General features: G+C 40.1%; 1 protein-coding gene across 1 annotated transcript; it reads right to left on the bottom strand.

Moving 5' to 3' along the window:
- Positions 1 to 6,052: 6,052 nt before the first annotated feature.
- On the bottom strand, positions 6,053 to 9,703 carry LOC145066637 (coatomer subunit beta'-2-like; the record flags this gene model as incomplete). Its single annotated transcript, XM_079013922.1, has 16 exons — positions 6,053 to 6,262; positions 6,450 to 6,527; positions 6,679 to 6,747; positions 6,845 to 6,925; positions 7,087 to 7,227; positions 7,312 to 7,394; positions 7,439 to 7,681; positions 7,897 to 7,959; positions 8,091 to 8,205; positions 8,357 to 8,431; positions 8,512 to 8,577; positions 8,658 to 8,808; positions 8,906 to 8,974; positions 9,240 to 9,388; positions 9,468 to 9,599; positions 9,686 to 9,703. Coding segments are annotated over 16 exons (1,743 nt in total), but the record flags the coding sequence as incomplete, so codon positions are not given.
- Positions 9,704 to 13,382: the final 3,679 nt, after the last annotated feature.

Here is a 13,382-nt window from a genome sequence, read left to right as displayed (position 1 = left end):
GAATTCTAGGGGTTGCTTCTAAAGTGTGTATGGCCTCACTGTGGAGTTTACTCCTCAAATACCTACCTTAGGTGAGTTTATGGTTGAGGGACCAATTCCCCCATGAGTTGACGGCCGTAAACTCATGGGAGGGGTGTATTTGTGTGCTTTAAGGTCTCTTGTGTCATTAGAAAGGGTTCTAAGATCAAATCCAAGGCTTTGTGAAGTGATTAGGGTTCAAAAGGGGTACTCCCTTAGAGTTTGCGGTCCTTGGACCACTCCTTGGGAGTTTACGGTCGTAAACACTAGGGTTTACGGCCGTAAACCCTTGGGCACAACATTTCCTTTGTATTTTGTTGTCCTAGGCTCATTCATACAATTTTCTAGTCCTTTAAACATGCTAAGGAAGGAGTTAGGGACACCAAAACACCCTTTTTGGTGTTTACGGTTTTGGTGTTTACGGTTCATGAATGTTCATGGACCATAAACTCATGTTTACTCCCTTAAAGGCACGATTTTGGGTTTCTAATTTCATGCATGCAAGTTTCTAAGTCATAGATAAGCATTAGAAAGGTTTTGGATGGATTTTGGGGCTTCAAAATCCCCTTATAGGAGTTTACGGTTTTCAGAGGTGTTCCCCAACCTTAAACTCTAGTTTTTAAGGTATTTTGGGTGGTTAAATCCCGAATTTGCATGAACACAAAGCAAAACAACAAGCTAGGAATGATTACTTACGGATTTGGAGCTTCAATGAGGTGTTTCTTGGCCAAAACCCACTTGTAGAGAGAGAGAGACAGAGAGAGTAGAGAGAGAGAAAGCTTCTAGGATTGTAAAATGGTTCAAGTGAAATCCACTCAACCCTTATATAGGGCTTGAGTTGGCGGCCAGGTGGGGATCGACCCCATACCGACGTTAAACGGAATTTTAAATTTTACCCGATTAAATGGTCGTGACCTGGCTTAGTCGTAAACTAAAATTTTTCTCAAATGCTTTTGAGGGTATTACTTTTGTTTTTATTTATTTCATTTCGACACTAAAATAAAATAAAACATTAAATGGTCTGTCTAACCCAAATGTTAACGGAAGTCTTAATAACAATAATAATAATAATAATATTCTATTAACGGAAATGGGTTACAACGACGGAATAAATTTCGGGTTGTCACATCATCCCCCTGTTAGAGGAAATTTTGTCCCGAAATTTAGAATTCAAGCAGCTAAGTTATTACAACACAACTAAGCGAAGAGATGAGGATATTTAAGTCTCATTTGATCCTCGCGCTCCGAAGTGAACTCCGGTCCTCGCTTGGCGTTCCAGCGAACCTTCACAATTGGGATGCGAATTTGTTTCGTTCGTTTGACCTCTCGGTCCATAATCTCCACACGTTCTTCCACGAAGTTAAGGCTCTCATCGATCTCGATCTCATCTAGTGGAATTACGAGAGTGTCATCGAATAGGCACTTTTTCAAGTTCGAGACGTGGAAGGTAAAGTGTATGTTACTAAGTTCGCGGGGTAGATTGAGTTTGTAGGCTATGGGGCCGATTCTGGCGAGAATCTCGAAAGGCCCTATGTACCTTGGATTCAGCTTTCCATGCTTTCCAAAGCGTATCGTGCCTTTCCAGGGTGAGACTTTCAAAAGGACTCGGTCTCCCACCTGGAATTCCAAAGGTTTTCTTCGTTTGTCTGCGTAGCTTTTCTGTCGATCTCTTGCAGCTTTTAATCGTTCGTAAATCTGTACAATCTTCTCGGTCGTTTCTTGAATGATTTCCGGACCCGTGAGAGCGCTGTCAGGAACTCGTCCTTTAGCTAACTGAGTGTCACCCACCTCAGCCCAGCACAGAGGGGATCTGTACTTTCGGCCGTAGAGGGCTTCAAACAGAGTTGCCTTGATGCTCGTGTGATAACTGTTATTGTAAGAAAACTCAACAAGGGGTAAGTGGGTATCCCATGCCTTACCAAAGTCGATCACACAGGCTCGCAGCATATCCTCCAGGGTTTGGATAGTCCTCTCACTTTGTCCGTCGGTCTGCGGATGGTAGGCTGTACTCATGTCCAGCCTCGTCCCTAAGGCTCTTTGTAGTGATTGCCAAAATCTCGAAGTGAACCTACTATCTCTATCGGAGTTTATAGATATAGGGACACCATGTAGTCGTACAATTTCCTTAATGTATGTTCTTGTGAGTTTCTCCATCTTATCTGTCTCTTTGATGGGTAGGAAGTGTGCGGACTTGGTCAATCTGTCGACGATGACCCATATGGTATCAAGTCCACCTGTTGTCTTGGGTAGCTTGGTTATGAAATCCATAGTGATCCGCTCCCACTTCCATTCAGGTATCTCCGGTTGCTGTAATAACCCTGATGGCTTCTGGTATTCGACCTTTACCTTGGCGCAAGTAAGGCATTTACTCACGAAGGTAGCAATCTCTGCTTTCATGTTAGGCCGCCAATAAGAATTTTTAAGGTCCAGATACATCTTATCTGAACCTGGGTGCACGGAAGACCGAGTGTTGTGGGCTTCCTTCATGACCAAGTCTCTGACGCCACCGTATCGCGGCGTCCAGATTCGCTCCATGAGATATAAGGCTCCATCACCCTTGACCTCCAAGTTCTTATCCATTCCACGTAGGGATTCTCCCGCCACATTCTCAGGCTTCAGAGCTTCGAGCTGAGCCTCCTTAATCTGTGCGGATAGATGCGAATGGATAGTCATTGTTAATGACTTGACTCTTCGACCAGAATATTCCTTTCGACTTAGGGCGTCTGCTACTACATTGGCTTTTCCCGGGTGATAACGAATCTCGCAGTCGTAATCATGGAGTAGCTCGACCCACCGTCGTTGTCTCATATTGAGCTCCTTCTGGTTCAGTATGTGTTGGAGGCTTTTGTGGTCAGTGTATATCGTGCTCTTCATACCATACAGATAATGTCTCCAGATCTTTAGAGCAAATACAACCGCTCCTAATTTGAGGTCGTGCGTGGTGTAGTTAACCTCATGTGTCTTCAGCTGTCTCGAGGCAAAGGCGATGACCTTAACTTGTTGCATTAGGACACAACCAAGAACCTGATTAGACGCATCGCAGTATACTACAAAATCTTCTGTCCCCTCGGGGAGGGACAGTATTGCTACGGTGCATAAGGCTCGTTTCAAGGTCTGGAATGCTTTCTCCTGTTTCTCTCCCTAGTCAAAGGTCATGCCCTTCTGGGTCAATGTGGTAAGGGATTTCACGATCCTAGAGAAGTTCTTAATGAATCTGTGGTAGTAGCCAGCGAGGCCTAGAAATTGACGAATTTCTGTAGGCGTCTTCGGTGTTGACCAGTTCTCAATAGCTTTAATCTTGGATGGGTCCATGTGGATTCCTTCTTCGCTAACCACGTGTCCCAGGAATTCGACTCTTTGGATCCATAATTCGCACTTAGAGAACTTCGCATATAACTTCTCCGATCGTAGGGTTTCTAGGACTCGTTGTAGATGATCGCTATGCTCCTCCTTACTCCGAGAGTAGACAAGTATGTCATCAATGAAGACAATGAAAAACTGATCCAAGTAGGGACGGAACACCCTATTCATTAAATCCATGAATACTGCGGGTGCGTTGGTCAGTCCGAAGGGCATCACTACGAACTCGTAGTGTCCGTATTGAGTTTGGAAAGCTGTTTTCGGGACATCCTCCTCAAGCACTCGCAACTAATGATACCCGGACCTTAGATCAATCTTGGAAAAATAACTCGCCCCTTGCAGTTGGTCAACTAAATCGTCTATATGGGGAAGAGGGTAACGATTCTTGACCGTGAGTTTGTTGAGCTCCTTATAATCGATGCACATACGGAACGATCCGTCCTTCTTCTTTAAGAACAAGACCGGTGCTCCCTAAGGTGAGAAGCTTGGTCTTATAAAGCCCTTGCTGAGCTGCTCGTTAAGTTGACTGGACAGTTCTTGCATCTCATCAGGCGCTAGAAGATAGGGCGATTTCGCTACTGGGGTAGCTCCTGGAATTAGATCGATTATGAACTCAACCTGACATTTAGGAGGTAAACCTGGTAGCTCCTTTGGAAAGACGTCGGGGAAGTCACATACAACGGGGAAGTCTTTTAGATCTTTCGTTTACTTGCTCGTGTCGACAACGTGTGCAAGGAATGCGCGATATTCCTTGCGCAAGTACTTCTGGGCTTGAATACTCGAGAAGATGCGAAGGATCGTCCTGGGTTTGTCTCCGTAGATTAATAGGGTTTCGTTATTCGGTAGGTTTAGACGGATTGCCTTGTCAAAGCACAGGATATCAGCACAATGGAGACTCAACCAGTCCATGCCCACAATGGCATCGAAACTCTTGATCGATACTAGTATGAGGTCGATTGGGAATGAATGATCATCTAGCGTGAGAATACAGCCTATGTAGATCTCGCTAGAACTCTCTGTCTTTCTGTTAGCCATTTCTACGACGAATGTTTCTTTTAGTTGTTGTGGCGATTGCTTAAGTAAGTGTTTAAAGTTTTGGTTTATGAAGCTTCTTTGTGCTCCACTATCGAATAAGATACAAGCATAAGAGTTGTTGATAAGGAACGTACACGTGACTACTATGGGATCTGCTACTGCTTCACTGTGGCCAATAGCAAGTAGTTTCCTCGTTCCTCCCGCATTTCCAGCTTTTGGGCAGTTTTTCTTGAAATGCCCTACTTCGCCACAGCCGTAACAGGCCTGGCTAACTCCCGAACCGGGGACCTGAGAAATGGGTTTGGGTTGAGATCTGCAAAACCGGGCGGTATGGCCCTTCCGGTCGCAATTAGTGCAATGCATTTCACGGCAGGGTCCGTTATGATGAAAAGGGCACTTTGGGAACTTGGGCAGGTTTCCAACATAGGTTTTTTCTGGTACAGGGGTAGCAAGAGTGGTGGCAGCATGGACAACCACCATCTGTTGGTTTTTGGAAGAGGATTGAGTTTTCTTTTCCTTTTTCTTGTCCCACCGCTTCCTCTTCACTACTAGAAAAATAGCCTTTTACGACGCTCATTGCGTGTCGTAAAAGGCTCATACGACGCGCAAATGCGCGTCAAGGAAGGCCCTGTCATAAAGAGAGACGACGCACATTTACGACGCTATTTACGACGCGCAATTACGACGCGTGTTTACGACACGCAATGCGTATCAAGGAAGGCCCTGTCATAAAGGAAGACAACACGCATTCGTGTGTCGTAACCTTACGACGCGCGTGTTAATGACACGCAATGCGTATCAAAAAAGCCCCTGTCAAGAAAGGCCATGTCATAAATGAAGATAACACACATTTTTGCATATCATAATTTTAAATGTTTAAAAAAAATATTATTTATAGATTTACTAATTTTCAAATTAAATAATACATTAAAAATCTCATAATACAAAATAAAATACCATAAATAACAAAGATAATTCATTTCACTAATATGTCAAATACAAATAATTATTCCAATAGTGAGTAAATGTTATAAAAAATGAACTCATTTATATACAATTGCATCATCTAGCTTACTATGTGCCAACAACTCTCTATGTGTTTACTTTTTCTTGAGTCTCATTTCCTCCAAAGCTTCTAGCCATGCCGAAATATGATATCTTGAGTCTCGTTTCAAGAACCAACATCACCTTCAATCACCCAATTAAACTTTAATGTTGGTAGACTTAGAGTTCCATAATCAAGTTTACATCTATCACCTTCAATCACCCAATTAAACTCTAGATCTTCTGTTGTTTGAAAGAAATTGGTGTTTGTAATCTATGAAAAAAACGCAAAGACCAAGGTTAACATTTGCTATATAGAAAGCACAACTGGACATATGAATATATAATACGCAACATAAACATTTTCATGAAAATGATATAGACAAATAAGTAAGAGTGATGATATTGATACCTTAATTACGCCATTGGTGAACGGAATTTTAATTGGTTGATAGAAATACTTGACTTCTGAAAACAAATAAACAAAGGATCGCATCATAATTAGCTCAATGAAGTAATTCTTATACATTGTCTCTAACAAAAGATTCATCACGGAAACATTTTTGTTGGAAGTAACTAAACAAAAACCTAAATACTAAGCAAAAAAATTATAGTAATCACCATTTAGAGCAGGATGAGGAGTGCGATTAGGCCATATGAGACCATTTAAGCAGAAATTTAAGTCATTTGGTGTATCTCCAAAGTCACCTCCATATGCCCAGTATTTGCTACCATTTGCATTTTCCTTGAGTAACCCCTGAAACCATATGCAAATATTTAAACCAGTTCCATCAGTAAGTTTCCCCTGCAAAACGAGAGCTGAAAAGAATGTTCAAAGATATACATACAAATACAATCATTCACTAAGTGATACAGAAAACTGAGATAATAACTCAGAGAAGAGGGGGGATGGGATGGGATGGAGAAAGAAAGGAAATAGCCATGTAGATGTATCTACTAACTCACCCGGTAATGAACTTTCACCCTATCACCTTTGTGTGCATGGATTTCACAAGATGCTGGTTTGAACTTGGGAGGTTATTAATAATACCCTCAAGTCTGGGTAGACTCTGGAAAAGGAAAATATAATTTAAATTAAAAATTAAAAATAGCAATGTGGTTTCAATTTGCATAATTTAAAAAGAGAGAGATTATGAACCTTGATAACCAAAAAATAATTTAAATTAAAAATTAAAAATAGCAATGTGGTTTCAATACTACCCTTTTGCAAGTCCCTAGCATTTCTGGTGCCATTTTATCAAGATTCATGCCAATTTCATCAGTTATGACCTACAACAAATTTATGGAAATAGAAACAAATTTCAAATCAAAATGTATACACAACAAAGAAGTTGAAAATATGCAAAAAAAAAAAAATGAGACCCACCTCTCCTCCAGTCAGAGTTGCAAGATCCTGCAAGTTTGACTTTTGGTTCTCTCCAAAACCAGCGGCTTTAATGGCACAGAGCTACACAACAATATACATTGTAAGAATTATAAGAAACAAGTAAACAAACATTTGATGAAACAATTGTATAAACAATTATAAAAAAAATGATACCTTGATACCAGCAAGGAGTTTGTTAAGATTGAGAGTGGCTAATGCCTCACTGTGTAACTAGTGTTTACTTTGACATTGACATCAATTCGTTGAATCAATCTACACTCAACCCAATTATAGAAACATATAAAATCATTTGAACACATTGCAAGTAAAGATCCTCCGAATATTTTCTCAGCTGAAAAAGTTGGTCGGATGCTTTTCTTTTCCTGGTTATATTAAACACCCGAAACATAAATCTTTGAGTAGATTAGTAAATGACAGATGTACCCTTTGGAATGTTATGGGAGAACCTGAAAAGATTTGTTGAAGATCTTGATCTTAGATGTACTTTCCCTAACAGCATATTCACCATCAGATGACCAAACAATCTCTACTTCATTCCATCATCGGTTACTCCATATCCAACTGCTGTAACACCATGGTCAAGATCAGTTCCACAATCCCCAGTAAACACGCCACCTGAATAGAACTGGAAACCCATGCCACTGGCATCAATGGCAACTGATACGGGTTGATTAGCGACTGCCTGTAACAATGCGGATTCATTGTTGGCTGGCACTTTTTCATACCTAGGAATGGTGGCAGCATGGACAGCTTCTTCCTTGGTGTTGCAGGTTCCATCTGCTGCCTGATATGGGTAAGCCACCTTGGTGTTGATGCCTTTGTTTTTAACGATAAACTCAAAGCCATCTTCCATCTCGCCATCATCACATCCTCCGTTTTGTTTTTTTTTTTCTTTTGGGGGGGGGGGGGTTGATTGGTGTTTGTTCCTTTAGGGTTCCGTTTTCAGAATGGTTTCCTGTAATCAAAGATTTCGATATTAGTATGGAATTGAGTTCCAAATATTCCAATTGCACTAAAAGAAATGATCTTACTGTTACCGTTTTCTGTAGAGCGACCATTTAAAGGAGGGGAAGAAGTAAACCCAGTGTAATCACCTGAATTCAAATAACAAAAAATGAGATAAAAAATTATTATTTTTATTTTTAAGATAGCAGCAGAGAATTAGTTTACCGTTTGTTTGTGCTGGAGAATATGCGTTTTTTTAATTTTTCAGCAGATGATTTGCCAGGCCATTGTTCAAGAGGGCGAATAACCAGAGCTCTTGGATTCTCCCTTGGAATAAAAAGAGCATCTGCTTTTGGTGTGCTGGTAGTCTCTTCATCATCACTAAAAAACGAAACCTGTAATTGTAAAAAAAAAAAAAAATTAGATCCATAAAAAACAATAAGGGCAAAATAGTCAATATAACAACAGATATTACCTTTTGCCCATCGTTTTTCGGGTGATACTTTCTAGCACCCCACGAATTTTTTACCAACCAGTACTTCATGCCAAAGCTGTGTATATGATGTATTCACCATCACCACAGACAACAACAAACCTCCCATTTGGGTTGTGCTTCAAGCTCTGTGGAAAAATAGTAAAGTCAAAGTCCATATGGTTGACTATTTTCAATTTAAAGGAAGGTAGGAACAAGCATAACTCACTTGTGGATAAAGATCACATGTTCCCAGTTCTTTAACTGCTAAAGGCAGCCTCTCTCCATCAGAAACCTGAATAAAAAATAGATTTTTATTTTTCCCATTTCATTGTTGACATAACATAAAATGTATATGGGCTTTAAAGTCCAAACCTCATGATCAGCTCCCACACTCTTGATGTTAACAGTTTGAATTTCATTATGTTTAGCCCATATAAATTTTCCACTATTGTCCATGCTGGCTACAGGCTCTTCACGTCCAATTTTCACCATTATGGCTCCTTCATCATAGCCAATAACAATCCTGTAAAAACAGTAATTAAAATAAATCTAGATGAATGAAGAAGCATCAAGATTCAAGACCCACAAAACAAAAAACAAAAAGTGCTATACAAACTTACCGACGTGAACCTTTCATGTATCCAACAACCCAAACCCTTTCAAGTCCATAGTTCAAGGTGTTCTCAAGTCTGAATAAAAAAAAGAGTGGCATAAAGTCAAAAAGTTTACATTTTTAACATATGTATAACGAGGGTATTTTGGTCTTTTGATAGGAAATGAAGAAAGAAATTGAATTCCTTCCATCCATCAAACATGGAATTTGAAGGAATCCAACAAAAATTGAATTCCATCCATTTGGAAACCAAACACACCATGGAATGGAATCTAGCATTCCGATTCTTTCAGAATCTACAAAACAAACACACCCTTAAAGTTAAAAAAACAAGAGCTCACCTGTAAGTGGTTGAATGCCATATACAGACAGTACCATCTTCTGAACCTGTCATTATTATTGGAAGCTCGGGATGGAAACATACATCAGAAACATTGTGTGTGTGACCTTCTAGAGTTTGGACACAGGTTTTAATTTGATAATCCCATACCTATTTCAAATTATTTATAACATAAAATGCAAATTGTAGACACATTTATACACATAGCCAAAAAAAAGGGGGGACAAACCTTAGCAGTGTGATCATCTGATCCAGTAATAAGATAAGGTTTATCACCACTAATAAAGTAATCCACACAGTTCACTCCCTTGAGATGCGCATCCAATGTGAAGCTAGGATAAGGTGAACCAAGATTCCAAATCTAAAATTAAAAACATAGTTTTAGACTGTTGGTTATCACTGTATCAGTTACTGGTAGACAATTAAGCATGTTCTAATTGAGATTACCTTTATAGTGCGATCAGAGGGTCATCTAATTCCTGTACAAACAGAGATATTGTCAGATATTAGATATATGACAACTCATTGGTAACAGAAGAGGCAATTTGTAAATACTAATTAGGGGGACAAGTTCCAGAAGCCATATCTTCAACTGTTTTTTTTTTTTAATATTGCACCTGTAATGTAAACAATCACACATTATATATTTTTTTTCAATCAAGATGTAATCTCTTACCTTTTCTTCACTGAGGGGGACAAGTTCTCCATCAATGTTCATGACCTTCAGAATCAGGCTGTTGAGAAAAGAAAAAAACAGAATCAAAAATATATTTTTTTATGTGAATTGAACCATTTGAAATCTTTTATAAATATTCCCAAAAAATTACCCGTTTTCACACTCCCATTCCCCCATTCCCATTCCACTGTTTTCCTTTTCTTCAATATCAAAAATAACACCACAACCAGAACCAGATGATTTGAACGATTGGGTAAACAGTCAAATGTCACTCCCAATACTTCAGAAGCATCATTTTGCTAAGCTGCATTTCTGAGAAAGTGAGATGAAGTAGGAAAGAAAAAGATTTTAATCATTTTTTAATGTAAAAAACAAAATCTTTTTATAAATGTAACTAACCTCGACAGACAGTTGTTCCTTTTGTTTTTGGATTGCAACTTCTATGCAAGAATCGAACTGATGGCGAAAGTCGTTTACCCTCCAACTGTCTAATTGTGGAGGGTGGCGACATAGAAACACGCCGGCAGCCTAGGCTTCCGACCATGGCGGTAGATGGTGCTTGGCGGGGAAAACAAAAAAGAAGGAGAAGAAAATAATAGGAATCGATAGCTTAGGTTGGAGAAAAGTTTGTCTCGAAGTCCTCTTCCCCCTCTTCCCTCGACGGTGACTCATAAATCCGACAGACCCACACCAAAACCTTGAACAATTCCCTCTCTAGCCGCCAAGACGAACGAACAGAAGATTAGGGTTGTTTTGAGATGCTAATGGTTTGGTTAGAGGGGATGTATGAACTAAATATGAGCAATCGTCCCTAATAGAAGATCTCAATGGGACCCTGATTTCAACAGAAGGCTTTCATCCAAAGGATACCTGATGTCAAAACATGGCCGCCAATTAGGGTTTTTTTTCATGTGGAGGATGTAGTTGGAGGTTTTCATGCAGAGAAAGCCCGAGTTGTGTTGCATGAAGGACTAGGGTTGGAGGCGTTGGAGGTGGGTGAAGATGAAGTCGATCCTTAAGGCTTCTTTCTTGCTAATTCAAATATTAGGGTCGATGGCTGAGAAAGGATCGAACAGGCGGGGGTTTTGATTTTTATGGATTCCATTTCCCCCCTTAGCTAGTAAAACGCGCGTTTCATTAAAATTATAAAGCGACAGCCACAGACGACGCACGTTTAAGATAAAGCACCCTCTATGTTTTCAATTTTTTTCTTTAGACACTAATTCAAGGGCACGCAATAATGCGTGACCTAAATCCTTAAATTTTTTGAAGAGATGGCACTTTTTTAACGTCACTCTCTTTTGCATAACATAAATCTTCGAGTGTCGTTGTTTGCGCGTCGTAAAAGGGTCTTTTTCTTGTAGTGCTTGTTGTCGGGTGTCATGGTTGGTGCAGCTGCAGTTGTTGTCGCTGTTGATGGAGTGGAAGGAATTTCATGATCAATCAACCTGTGGGCCAATTCCTTGGCGCTGTCAAAGGTTGCAGGATGTGAAGATAGAACGTTTCCTCGATACGAGGGCACTAAACCCCAGATGTATCGTTTAATTATCTTGCTTTCAGAGGGGATCATGTTAGGGCACATAGAAAAGGAAAGGCTAGTCCTTAAACAAAAGAGTGAGATGATTTGACATCTTCTACTGGCGATGGGTACCCATTGGGCAAACCCTCAGATCCGCTAGTTGGCGCACAACTTCCTGAAGATGTCGTTCATGAGCCCTCTGACGTTCCCGGAGTTCCCTAACTTCAGCTCGGGATGCCGCTAGCTGTTGCTGCAGAGCCTCATTGGTCCTCCTAGTCCTATCCATAGCTTCTTCTAGTTGGCGGATACGAACAGTGTTTAGGTTAGAGTTGGCATCAACCTCTACAACTCTGCCAATGGCTGCTTGACCTTGCTCGACGTTCCTGGAAATCCTACGGACCATGATGGGCAAGACTCGGTCCGTCGAACCTCCTTCTCTTATGTTGTAGAAGCTTCGGTCTCTGTTGAAAGGTAAAGGCTGACCCTGCTCATCTCCATCGGTTCAAGGTTATTGCCCACATGGGAGTGGGATCCCGAAATTCTGGGTGGGGGTTAGGGATCGGAGCTACTGGGAGCAGGTTGCTGACTTCTAGTTCAGAAGCGGAGTTATCCGGAAAGCCTTCTGCACGGTGATCATCCAAAGGGATCAAGTGATCATCTTCGGAGTCTTCCTCGATCCATCCTCCAATGCCTTGATTTGGATAGTACGGGTCACCGAGATGGTGGAAGCCAACCATGCTATCTACGCAAGAATGGGGAAAGGAAGGTTAATAGACACACTAATCTAGGATACTTATAAGATGATCATTATTAGCCGACCTAATACTTGCATAGTGCATACTAATTACATGTAATCGAAGCAGGATAGACCTTCGAATAAGTGACCCTAACTCTAAATCCACAACCAAACAAGAACAGGAAATGAAGCAAAGGTCACAGATTCTAAGTCTATAGAGCCTTAGTCACATGTAACTGTGGTGTATCCACTTAGCAACTATTGCCCTACTAATAACGACCCTTTTAGTTATCACATATGTAGTTAATAGAATGCAGAATACTCCTATAGTATTCTTGTTCTAACGTTCTTGTGGTAGTGTTGGTAAGTTTTTAGACTTGTTGCAACATCACAATCACTCTTAGGCACATGCTAGTCACTCCTAGGGAAATGTAGTTTATCAGGCTACATCCACCCGGATGTGACTATATGTCTCTAAGCCCAATTGTGCTGTTCAACAATCTTAATACTTTTTTTCTGTTCTAGTATGATACTGATCCTTTGTATTAATGGATGTATAGATACATATACTTAGTTAAATATTTTAGTATTTAAAAGTATATATCCATGGTCAGAGTGTTTTAGTCCCGAAGTGTTTATAGTTTGTATATCTTTTATGGGTTGATATACTTGATTCACTATAAACAATGCTCTGATACCAATCTGTCACACCCCAAAACCGAGAACGGCGGAATACGTTCTCGGGTGGAGGACGTCATGTACAATATCATAACAATGCATAATAGTAAAAACAAGCAACAACATCCACTTCATTAATATAGTAATTGTAATACATGCGTGTTCTGTACAATTTATAGACACCAAAAAGTATAATCAAAATAAAGAGGAGTCTGGCATGCGCTCCGTCTTCTCAAAAACTGCTTCTGCACCTGTCTATTGCCGACCTGAGAATACAAGTTATTTTGAAAACGAGTATCAGCATAAAGCTGGTGAGTTCATAAGAATTTAGTGTCATTGCTTGTATGAAAATGTTTACAATCGTATAACATGAAAGTTATTATTTTTTTTCAAAATAGTGTGAATCTCAAGAAAATCCTATATTTTCTAATAAAAGTAGTCTTCTGCCAAGACTTGGTTACTGGTAAGCTTGATCCTTTGAGCGTGTAAATTTTTTCCCAATTAGACTCATAATTATAAAAATATAATTTGGACT

The sequence above is a fragment of the Lactuca serriola genome, chromosome 8 (assembly GCF_051521515.1).
Source record: "Lactuca serriola cultivar US96UC23 chromosome 8, Lser_US96UC23_V15, whole genome shotgun sequence".
In the NCBI taxonomy this organism is placed as follows: Eukaryota; Viridiplantae; Streptophyta; class Magnoliopsida; order Asterales; family Asteraceae; genus Lactuca; species Lactuca serriola.
This window is presented reverse-complemented; position numbering and strand designations above follow the sequence as displayed.